The sequence below is a fragment of the Rutilus rutilus genome, assembly GCF_951802725.1.
Source record: "Rutilus rutilus genome assembly, chromosome: 18".
NCBI classification, from domain to species: domain Eukaryota; kingdom Metazoa; phylum Chordata; class Actinopteri; order Cypriniformes; family Leuciscidae; genus Rutilus; species Rutilus rutilus.
Window position 1 is genome coordinate 33,920,568 of NC_140231.1, and position 12,833 is coordinate 33,933,400.

A 12,833-nucleotide genomic window follows, 5' to 3' on the forward strand; every position below is an offset into this window, starting at 1 on the left:
TCCGCCCATTCAGCTTACATAAAAAAACACTTTCAATAAACTAAACAAAACCCATCCAATGATGAAATGTTTTCTGTGTTGACAAATCTTGTGCGATGTCCTAAAACTGCCGGGATAATCACACAACGCGTACAAGTCTGCTAATGATACGTCCGATTCGCGAACTAATGACTCCTTTGAACCGATTCACTTTAATGAATGGTTAAAACAACTGATCTGTCCAACACTGAATCGGTTCGGTGTATAACAAAATCGGTAACACTTTACAATAAGGTTCCATTTATTAAACTCTAGTTAACTAGATCAGTTAACATTAACTATTAATAAACTGCACTTCTACAGCATTTATTAATCTTTATTAATGTTAATTTCACCATTTAGTAGCCTACATTTAAATGAAAAGTTGTATTTGTTAACATTAGTTAGCTTAATGCACTGTGTGAAGTAACATTAAAAATACAGGGTCAGAGATTTAGGGTCATTCCTATTTTATTTGTGTACATTTTAATCATTAACATTAAAAACACTCTTTTTACGACTAAAATTACAGTAAAGGGTAAAAAAAAAAACTGAATTCCCAAAAATTAAAACGAAAAAAACGGAATTTGGGAAAAAATAAATCGGAATTTGGGAAAAAATAAAACGGATTTTATAGGGCCCTACTAATTCGGATCAGCACAGAGGGGCCCTCCCTGGAACTGTTTGATCCTACAAAATGTGCTGAAAATTGGCTGTCTGCTGGAAAGAGGTCAAGACAACCAGGCTACAAAGCTTGGCCAAGTGACTCAGACATGATCTTCATTTCAGATAAAATGTGAAACATACATAGGGCCTACATACAATGATAAATGAAATCTACATGACGATAAAATAGAATTAAATGAAAATCTTTTGTTTGAAAGTTTTGGTCTGATGTTCTTAACCTTACAATGAGCATTGTAAATGTAATTGTTGAATAATTCTAATAATAAAACTATAATGATAAACTTATACAACAAAAATGACTGTGCCCCCAAATATTTGTCTGTGCTCCTAAATTTTTTTATTTAGGCGCACCAGTGCTCCTTGTTCAAAAAGTAAGTGTAGAGCCCTGGGTAGGATGAAAAACTCCATCTCATTTTCTCCTCCAACCTTAAAATCATCCCACATCGTTGTTTTACCTTTTATTTTATTTTATTTTTTAATGGCGTTTGACTCGCTTTGTAAACACTGGGTCTGTTCTTCCGCCTACGTCACGCTTGACCTTTCAACGTGATTACGTAATGTGTGGCGCATCACAGCTAGTGCAAGACCAGCATTTGTGGTTAAAAAGTATATAAATGTTTTTTTTTTATAACCCTGGACTGTTTTCCTCAAAAACCTTCATTTCTTTTCCACTGAAGAAAGAAAGACATGAATATCTTGGATGACGTGAGGGAGAGTAAATTATCAGGAAATTTTTATTCTGAAGTGAACTAATCCTTTAAGCCATAACCAACTGTGTTTACTTGGATACTTGCTGAGACGGGTATTTATAAAAAAATTTGTGTGAAATAGTTGTTCAAGCACAAGAAGACGTGAAACAGAGCTTGATGCAGTATTCGTGCACTAACTCAGGGGTTCCCAAACTTTTCCATGAAATATATAGGGATATAATATATCCCAAATACCATAGGTTCTGGCCAAGGCCCCCCTTTTGCAGGATGTGTTATTGAACCATCGACAATACTATGGCAAATGTAGAAATATATAAATAAAACATCTCGGTGAACATCAGATTATGTGATGGTGTTTGATGCAGCCAATTAGAAAGATTATAGAGATGCACCGATTACAATTTTCTAGGCCGATATATATATATATTTTTTATAAAACACCACTTTTACCCAAACTGATTAATAAAAACAAGTTTAAATGCATAATTCACAAGGTTTCCTACATGTGCGTTCCGTGTGCACGTGTGATGCTGATATTGCGCAATGTTAATCATGCGGCGCCAGAGTGCATTTGACCGGCATAAAACCGGTCACCAGCCGATCAATCAGTTAATCTCTAAAATATTAGCATTAAAAGTATAATGTTTAGATAGGCTATGCAACAAATGATTATAATGCTATTCCATAACAATACTCATATTAACAAATATTTTTACTTTTTGTTTTCCAACTTGCTGCGGCCCCCACTTTGAAAACCCGGGCACTAACTAATTGATTTCTCTTTAACTTCAGGCACTGCTGCCTCAACTCTGATTGGTTCTGTTCACGAGCTGGGGTGGGACTTACAATTGGGTCCATCTGATGTTTGTCACTGACTGAATAATTAATAAATATTTTAGTTCGGACTAAACCATTTTTAGGGAGGTAAGAGAAGCAGATGTTTGGAAAAAAATATTTAACCAAATTGTATGTTTTTGTGGTTTTCATTTAAATCTCAGGCATACAACTAATATAAATATTAGAATTGTTCATACAACAGGGGCCTATATAGTATAACTGCTGGATTTTGTGGGGCCCTCTGGGCAGCGGGGGCCCCTATAATTGTCACCACCTTTCACCCCACTAGCGACGGCCCTGCTTGAATGCAATGCATGTCACTTTAGACGAATGCATGAATGTAAACGCCAGTTCTGTGAGCTTCACAATGTTGTTGGCGTGTGTCACAGGTGTTCCTGTCGTCGTGTCTTTCCCTCACTTTCATCTGGGTGATGAGAAGTACGTCAATGCCATCGAGGGTATTTCTCCTGTCCACGAGCATCATCAGACCTTTCTGGATCTGAACCCTGTAAGCGAAACACCAGCTGATCCACCATCAGCCTGCAGATTCACTCAACGTTCAGACACTTTAAACAGATTCTCGATTCAATTCAAATTGAGTAACATTAAAAACACAGACAGCTGCAGAAATATTCGGCTGCTGTCACTTTAAGTCCTACACATGCGTTATCTTTCTCTACTGTTTACATTCACTTCATTTTTTCAGCTATAAAGCTATAAAATGCTTGATTCAATATTACAATTTAGGAAATGTTCTGTTGTCAGTCAGATACAGTATGAGTTTAGTGCTGTCAAATCGATGAATCGTGATTAATCGCATATAACATATAAGTTTGTGTGTGAGTGAGAGTGTGTGAGTGTGTGTATACACATATACAGCATTTACAAATTTTTACGTTAGATGCGATCAATCACGATTTGACAGCACTAATACAGTTTTATTATAGTACATGTTATGAGGTTAGTTAACCTGTTAGGCAGTACTTACAACTTGTGCTCGTAGTTATTACAGTATAAGGATGATATTTGAAATATTAGGATAATATTTGAAAGTTTTGCGTGTCGATCAGATGTTGCCGCCGTCTGAAATCTTCGCAATTATCGGTGTTGCCTAAAAAGATCACAAAGGCTGGATGATCTGTAGTTACTCCGAGATCCCGAGGTAGAAACACTCCAAATTACAGGAAACGCTCTCAGACATTTTTCCTCAAACATTTCAGTTGGATGTTCCTTTTTTAAATGTTGCTACTTGTTTCGGAATATTCAGAAAACATTCAAAAGTAACATTCCCATAATGTTTGAAGAATGATACAATGGAATCTTCCCTAAACATTCACATCTTAACCAACGTTTGGAGATGTAACTTTTTCATAACTTAATGGGAACATTAGCATAACGTTCCTAGAACAGATTTTTGCTAGCTGGGAAGGAAGCAAAACAAGAAGGATTTGCGTACCTTCTGTTCATAGCATTTTAGGCGAAATATGACAGAGTATTTGTACTAACTTCATCAAATATAATTGTAGTACGTTTATGAGAATCATGAAAAGTGAATGCTTGGCTAAAGAGATGTGTCTTTATCAGGAAGGCTATTCCAGAGTTAAGGAATCAAATGCAGAAAACACTCACTTTTGTCATCTGTGCCTCTTTCTATGATGTATTTTTTCCTGTGTAATTAGTTTGTTAACTGCAATCTGACTCAGATCTTGACTTCTCCTGTGTTAGACTATGGGAGTGCCTGTTCGTGCCATGAAAAGAACCCAAATCAACATTCAACTCGACAGAGTAACCGGCTTTCCGTGAGTGATGTTTTCCTGTCTGATATATTTAATCACGGCGTTCTGATAAACAGGCGTTAGTGTTTATATAGTTTTAGAGCTGAAGGTCGTTTGTCTCTGTTTCCTCAGTATGACGAGAAGTCTCAACAACACTATCTTCCCCATTGTGTTTCTGAACGAGGTGAGAGTCGGTGGGATGATTTAATCAGTCATTACAGTTGAATATCGTATTGAATGTGTGTTTGCATGATTTGTTTTGCAGTCGGTGGTGATTGATGACGCTTCGGCCGCGAGGATTCAGAAGCTGCTGTTGGTCGTGACTTTAGTCTCTCATTTTCCTCTCATCATCATCGCTCTGGGAGTCATCCTGCTCTTAGTTTCCATCATCCTCGCCATACGCTTCTATCAAAACAAGGTAATGAAGTGTTGAAAGCAGTAGAATCAGTGGTATTTCCCCAGATTATTCTTCACTTTCCCACCAAATCATTGGCTGTCAGTGCGGTTCACACGAACTAAAGCTGTGTGACACTAATTTATGCGCCAAATCATTCCACAAATATTTATGTGTCCGTTCTGTGTGTGTTTGTTGTGGAAACAGAACGCTATTCTTCCACAACAACCTTTATGAATCAATATTCACACGGTCACTGTTCATAGAAAAGATAGATGTGTGGAGTTTGAGAAAATCGGTGGAGCTGGTGTGACATTAACTCTCAGCTAACCAAAAATATGTTCTTTGCCTGAACACTCGAAAGCTCATGGTTATGGAAACGTACAAAGAAACATTAACCCTTAAATGCATGAATGTTTCGCAAATCATTATTACATATCTGGGCCCGTATTCATAAAGAATCTTAATGCAAAGAGTAGCTCCTAGTGACAAAATTCTAAGAAAATTCTTAGAAATGTGGGCGTTTACTCTTAAAATTAACGAAAAAATCCTAGTAAAGAAAAAAGTAATTCAGAAAGCATCTTAACCCTTAAAAGAGGTCTTAAGGTCAAAATTGTTAGGAGCACGGACGAGGACTTTTAAGAGGCTTAAGAGTTTCTTTAGCAGAGGAGAAAATGGCAGAAAGATGAAGAGGGAGAAGAAATGTGTTGCAGACAATGGATGACAGTGAGTTAATAAGACGCTATAGATTAGATCGTGCAGGGATCATGTTTGTGACAGATCTTTCACGAGTTCACACTTACATATAATGAAGGGGTAAAGTTTAATGCGTATTTGGCGTGCTGTCCGGAGGGAGGGCTCCGAGCTCGGAGTTCGGCCCGAACCCAGAGTACTCCCCCCGTATGTAAGTGTTTAGGACTAGAAGCGTGGAGAAGGGGTGGTGGAGGGATGCTGCAAACTGTCAATGGAATGAGGTGAGACTGCTGAGTATATATACACACCTCTTACCATTGATTGCTGAGTGCTCTCCACTTGTGTTAATTATCTGAACGTGTTCCTCCCGAACCTTGTTAATGAAACATCATTTTTAGAGACCCGCTAATATCTCCGACACTGCACAGAAATGCCATAGCGCCTGAAATGAAAGTAATCACTACATTACCATATTTGGCAACTGGGAAAATTCCATGTTTGATACTTTAAAACCAAAACCACCAGTTAAATAGACATGCCAGCAATCAGTGTAATTGGAAAGAGTGGAACAATTTGTTTCATTCTAAGCCAAGCAAATACCTTATAGGAAATTAACAGCATGGTAAAAAAAAAAAGGATTTATATATATAATGTGTGTGTGTGTGTGTGTGTGTGTGTGTGTGTGTGTGTGTGTGTGTGTGTGTGTGTGTGTGTGTGTGTGTGTGAGAACGGTCAAATAGGAAAAATTACGCATGTAATTTCAAAGTGAAGGCTTAGAATAGACCCTATACTTAAAATCACTTTTTTTTCCCTTCTTGGACAACCAACAAATCACAGTCTTCAAAAGATTGTGTCATACATAGCAACGGGGTCAACCCCGCCTCCTCACTTAGATGAAAGTTTTTGTCTTTTCCTTACTCAGAGTTGCTCTCAGATCGGTCCCGAATCGCTCTTAAGCTAAGACTCCTACATAAAAGTTTTTAAGCTAAATTAAGAGTTTTCTGAGAGGATTCTTAGAATCTTTATGAATACGGGCCCTGGTCTTTAGTGACCCGGATCTATGTCACGGATGGATCTCCACCTGTCGCGATAATATAAAACTCTACTGATATTTTTATAACAATAAAGCATATTTCGTTACCTTTCGGAGCTTGGAAGGGTTCATTTTCAGCAGATGTTTTTTTACCATCATTACTGTCCCCGTCAGAGCTCATTTGGCTCATATTCGCCATCTCAACATCTTCTCAAAACTATCATTTTCAGCACCTTCAAAATCAATATTTTGATCACTGACAGCTTCTTCAACAGATCCACCATCAGTGACACTAATATTTGATTGTGATAAAATACTTGTTCTGCTGTAAATCGCTGAGCCATTTCAAGTTTTGCTGATATATTCATTTGCTTTATATCTGCGGTAATTATGAGTGAAACATCATGCCATTCATATGTATCAGACATCGCCACCTTGAGGAATACTGTAGAGGTGAATTGCACTTATTGAATCATCAGATATTCAATTATTGTTGTGCAGAAGAAAAAATACACTATTACATACCTCGGGTCAACAGCGACCCTATAAACTTTTTACAGAAAACATGATATTTGTAAGCTGATAACCGATCATTTTTTATATTTTAAAACCGATAACCGGTAATTCTTTGTTTGAAAGCCGATAACCAATAATTCTTTATATTTGTGAGCTGTTAACCGATAAACCGATATATTGGCCGATAAATCCAAATCCAGATTCTTATATAATTTTTGAGAGCCTGATTACAAAAACAAAAGTCTCACCATTAAAATCCATGTCCCAAGAATACAATTATAATGTTCTCATTATAATTTTATTTAGCCTATATTACAGACTTAAATGTAGTGGAGCTGAGGTTTCATCCAGACTCTGCTGTTGTTCAGACTGTGGTTTATGTGATGCTGTTTCCTGTCATAACTCAGAACAGTTACTACAGGGTGGCCGCGGGTCCTTAAAAAGTCTTAAATAAAGTTTTCCTAATAAAAGGCCTTAAAAAGTATTAAAATGTCTTAAATTCAGATTCGATAGGTCTTAAATATTTCTGGTCACGTTACCGCTAAAATTTCTCCAGTCTGACGCACCTAATGTCCGTCAAATAACCAGTGAAGCATCGAATCGCGAGAATGATTCAGATTTTATTACATAAACAGATATTGATAATGATAATGTAGGCTTTTTCTGGTAACGCCGTTTCGTTGTTTCAAATGTAGGCGCGTTGCGCGTGGAAAGCGCGCTCATAATGAGACGCCGGCGCGACCACAACATTGCCCAACATCAAATGGCAAACGTAAAATGCAAGCGGAACGAAACTGCTCGTTATTGTGTGGTTGAAGGACCGTTTATCAGTTTGGACCAGTGCAGCGCGAGCCGATCGTGTACCGACAGTTACTACACAGCGCTAATAAGAGATGCAGTAAAGAAAGCATTTGTATTCGCCACAGAACTGACAGAAGTAATAACATCGCTGTGAGATCTAGTGAGAAGCATTCATATTTCTCCGTTATTAACGGATCAAACAGCGCTGACGTGGAAACCTGGAAGAAACACTGTGCCATGAATTAACTATCAGTGTCCACAGATCAGCAACATTCACCATGGATTTACTGTAGTAACACTATAACTGCAACCATGGACGTTTGGCAGGAATAGTAGGCTATAATGCCTTCAAGTAACACGTCGGTTTTATTTTGACATTATGAATATAATTGCTGCCCTCAAATGTTAATCTGAACTAAAATAAACCTTTGTTTATAACTATTACAATATGACATTTCATTTTTTCCAAGGAGCTGTTTTGTTTTATATGCTCCTAAGAATAGTCAATTATAGCTCTAGAATTGCTCAAAGTAAAAAAAAAAAAAAATCATACTTTATGATGTTAGTTTTAATATAAAAAAGAATAAAACATTTAAATCAAGGACATTTCTCTGGCATTTATTTCTTTATGCTGTATCAAAAAAGTACCGAACCGAACCGAACCATGACACAAGTGTATCATATCGAACTGAACCGTGAATTTTGTGAACCGTTACACCCCTAATATATACTTATGTAATATAATTTGTATTTCCATCACAGGTTTGGTCTTAAATTTCATTCAAAGTGGCATTAAAAAGGTCTTAAAAAGTCTTAAATTTAACTTGTTCATATCTGTAGACACCCTGTACTAACCACCACATTCTGCTCTCCAGAATCAATTCACTAACCTTGTATCAATGCTATGCTAATAGCATCTGCTAATTCCGGCCTGTTTCACACATCGCAGGTCTGTGGCGCATATTAATTTCTGCAAAAATATCACATAAGAATTGTGTCACATGCTGAACTCCTCTTGCTCAAACAGTAGATCAGTTGACAAAAATATGTTTTAAGAACGTTTTGCTAACATTCCCATTAAAATGGGATTTCTGAATGTTCAATACATGCAGTTTTTTAAATGTTTTTGTGAACGTTTAGGGAACATTCCATTGTATCATTCTTCAAACATTATGAGACCGTTACTTTTCTCTGAAAATTCCGAAACAAAGTAACATTTAAATAACGTTGTACAAACATCCAGTGAGCGTTCCATGAACAATGTATGAATTATGTTTTGTGAACATTATTAAAGACCAGCTAACTTTAATGGACATTCTATTAACGTTACTGGAAGAACGTTTGTTTATAACTTTGTTTATAACGTTCAAAGAACGTTTTCTGTTAGCTGGGAAAGTCATGGGTTTGATCTCCAGGAAATGCATGAAATTATCAAATGTAAAGATGCTTGGAATAAAAGCGTTTAAAAAACATTAGACAACGTTCAAATAAAACGTTTAAGTAAGTTCCATGAACGTTGTATAATTTTTGAATGTTTAAGGGCTTTTGAATGATTGTAATGAATAATTATTATCATTGATTATCAGCTGTCGTGGGCAGCGACAGTTGCTGCGTTTACATGGACACTTATAATCGGATTGACGGCTCAATCGGACTAAAAAAACGTCATGTAAACACCTTAATCGATCCGATTGAGCTCGATCCGAATGAAATTTCGATCGGATTGAAAGGGGTGGTTTATCCCTTTTGTTATCCGATCGAGAGAACATGTAAACACTTGATCGGATTGAAAACCTAAACTGAAAGGACTGCGCATGTGCAATGACGTTAAATAGCGTAATGACGTATGACGCGCAGAACGAGCTGTTCTTCCTGTTGAATAAAGTGTCTAAGTTTCCCGTCAGTCTAAAATTCTCATTTCACTCGCGCGTCTGTGAAGTGAAGCTGGACAACGTCCCACCAGTGCTTGTTTTGGATTCTCATCCACAGACGTCAGGTTTTGGCCGCGGGGAGGGGCATTTTTACTGCGTGATCAATAAGCAGCACGGCAAAACGGTTAATATGCTCTAAATTATGACCAGAGACGAATTAATATTACGTCTGCTGTTTAAAACAAATAAAGAACCAATATAGGAGAATATTTATGCGCGAACAGCGGGAAACTCTGTATATTCGTGCAGTGTGCGCATATCAGAACATCAGATCCGATTTGAAACTTGTGACATATAAACGCGCACATCAACCCGATTACTTTATTTATCATTCATGTAAACACCTTGTTCGGATTCATCAATCGTATTGATTTAATTCCGATTGTGTCCATGTAAACGTAGCTAGTGACACCTGGAGGGGCGTGATCGGGAGGAACGGTTCCCCTGATCTGAACCCGAGCGGTGTTCTGTTATTGGACTTCTGTGCTAGTTACAGCTTGTCCGTAACGAACACCATGTTCAAGCATAAGGGTGTCCATCAGTGCACGTGGCACCAGGACACCCTAGGCCGTAGGTCGATGATCGACTTTGTGGTCGTTTCATCTGACCTGCGGCCGTATGTCTTGGACACTCGGGTGAAGAGAGGGGCGGAGCTGTCAACTGATCACCACCTGGTGGTGAGTTGGATCCGATGGCGAGGGAGGATGCTGGACAGACTCGGCAGACCCAGGCGTACTGTGAGGGTCTGCTGGGAACGTTTGGCCGAGTCCCCTGTTAGAGAGATCTTCAACTTTCACCTCCACGAGCTTCGACTGGGTCTCGAGGGAGTCTGGAGATATTGAGTCCGAGTGGACCATGTTCTCCACCTCTATTGTTGACGTGGTCGCTCCGAGCTGCTGCCCCCGCGACGCGGCCCCGGATAAGCGGAAGAAGATGGGTGGATGGATGGATGTTTGTTTGTTTGTTTGCTGGTCAAACTGAGCTTAACGGGTTTTAATACGATTCACTAAGAATGACATTATGAAAATAGTAGATAATAACCATAGCAAAGAGATCAAATCAGTATTATATTATAATGAAATTATGACATATTCAACAATAAATATAAGAACATATAACTGTTTGTGTAGAACATGGACAGGATCTAGATTTCTCCTGAGTCAGACTCATAAGCGAGGGTATGAATATGTACATGCATTATTAATGTAAATACTCAGATGTGTGAGACAGGCTTAACTTACTTCAGCTTGAACTGAATCTCCTCAAGTCTGGTTAATCACATGATGCTTTCAACTGGTTTAAGGACTAAAACATGCTGTACTCGAGGAATATGTCGACCAAGTGTTTGTGTTCTTGACCGTGCATTGTTTGTTTTTGACTGATAACACACACTCACGTTACGTACTAAACAATCGTTGTGTTTTCTTTTTTTAATTTTAGTCATCCGCAAAGACAGACACATCACGCATTACCACACTGACTCTTCCTCAGGACTGAAGCCGTTAGGAAACAGGCATCTTGAAGAACGACTGAAGAGTGCACACACACACACACACACACACACACACACACAAACACATACACACTTCAGGGTCATTCAGCATCTGATTAGTTACATATTTAAACACTGAGCAACACTGAAGCTGCTGTAAGTGATTTTTGGAGGATCACTCCTCTCGCTCTGTACTCATCTCATCTCATCTCATTTTTTTGAGATGGTCACTTGTTTCAATCTCTGAGCCATTTTATTTGAGTTTTATGATTTCTTTGTCATGATACCGATGTGCCAAACATGAAAAAAATGCACTTGATGAGTTTGATTCACTTTGGACATCAATGGAAAAATCACACTGTGAAATTTCATATTTGATCCCGAGGTCAAATGATAGTGTCTGTATCCGAGCTGAGACTGAATCTGTGTGCTTCAGTGTGAATGTAATGTGCTTTAAATGCATTTTGTGTCTTTTCAGCCTTTCAGGTGTTAAATGATGCAGATCTTGCCTTCATCAGTGTATAAACTATAAAACTTTGATCGATGAACACAGACTGTTTATTGTCTTCTGCATCTGTCCAGCTGTTAGATTTCTATATTCAGACTGCACAAATAATTGTACAGTTTTGTATATAAATGACGCCTTTTTCCTGTGGATTTATAAGAAAATACATTTAAAAAGACTTTCTGAAAGGCATACGTTTTGTATTTTATTTTGTACTCATGTGTTTTTATAATAACTCTTTTTCTGAATCGTATTTCTGATTATAAGTTGCTTTGGATAAAAAATGAAATGTAAATGTATATGCAAATGTATCTATGGAAGCCATCACAATAAAAAAATTACTAAAAAAAATCATGCTTTTGTAAATAAATTATGACATAAAAAGTCCAAACTATGATGTAAAAGGTCGAATTTGATACGAAGTTGAAATTTACAAAACGTCAATGACAGTCATTTCCAGTTTTTATCTCATAATTATGACATTATGTTAGCTTGACGTCGTCATACTCAGATTCTAGTCAGAATGTGAGTCTGATACTGCTCCATTGGGCTGTGATTATGGGCCGTGTTTCAACCGAACCAGGAAAGAAAATGCCTCTGCACTCAATTGGATAGACCTACAAACCAATCAGAGCAACAGAGTAAGTGACGTATGTTTTTCAATCATGTTTCCCATCGACAAATTCCTTGATCGCTGTCGATATCTTCTATAACAGACGCGATGGCAGGATCTACACAATGTTTTATAAACAAAGTACGGGAGGAGCACGTTCAAATAATCAATCCAATCAACTTGTCATCAAACAATTACCGTCTACCCTATCAGCATGAGAGGAAGCATTTATTCACTGTCAGTGTCAACTCACCTAACTTTCCTTGACAGTTTTCAGCATCCCTCCACTCACTCTCGGCTTGTTCTTCCACAGCCTGGAATACGGGGGGAGTAGGCCTACTTTGGGTTCGGGCCGAAATACCGATCCTGGAGCCTCTCCTCGGACAGCACGCCAAATATGCATTTATTCAATCTGACTTATTTGTAAGTGTGAACTCGTGATATCTCAATTCTCCAGTGGCAGTCATCTTTGTTTTAAACGAATTCAGCTCAAGCGCTCTTTGGTGACGTGGATGATTACGTGACTGTTGATCATCTGTCCATCATCGTATAAAGCCCGCCCTGAAATTTTTATTGGTCCGAACAACTTTTGTTCGGGGCATAATAGCTCCTCAACGGATCAAGTCCAGACTGAACTTCCCGACCTAAAAATGTTGTGGGCGGGGCTAAGTTCGGCTGGCATCCAGGCTAACATTTTGTGTCACATTTGTTCCATATGTCTCCCAGATATCTAGAATAAAAATGCTAGATTTCGTTGGAAACACTGTATAATGACATGATATATTCACATCAGCCAATGATGATAAAAATGTTGCAATTATCTTGCCA

General features: G+C 38.1%; 1 protein-coding gene across 1 annotated transcript in view; it reads left to right on the forward strand.

Annotated features, from left to right (window-relative positions):
• LOC311277055 (lysosome membrane protein 2-like) overlaps positions 1–11,720 on the forward strand; it is a 50,804-nt gene extending 39,084 nt beyond the window's left edge. Inside the window, exons 8-12 of the mRNA XM_084387189.1 lie at positions 2,642–2,760; positions 3,978–4,051; positions 4,160–4,211; positions 4,293–4,445; positions 10,836–11,720. Coding sequence (XP_084243315.1) covers positions 2,642–2,760; positions 3,978–4,051; positions 4,160–4,211; positions 4,293–4,445; positions 10,836–10,892 — 455 coding nt within the window. The 3' untranslated portion in view covers positions 10,893–11,720. The remainder of the gene's footprint in view (positions 1–2,641; positions 2,761–3,977; positions 4,052–4,159; positions 4,212–4,292; positions 4,446–10,835) is intronic.
• Positions 11,721–12,833: the final 1,113 nt, after the last annotated feature.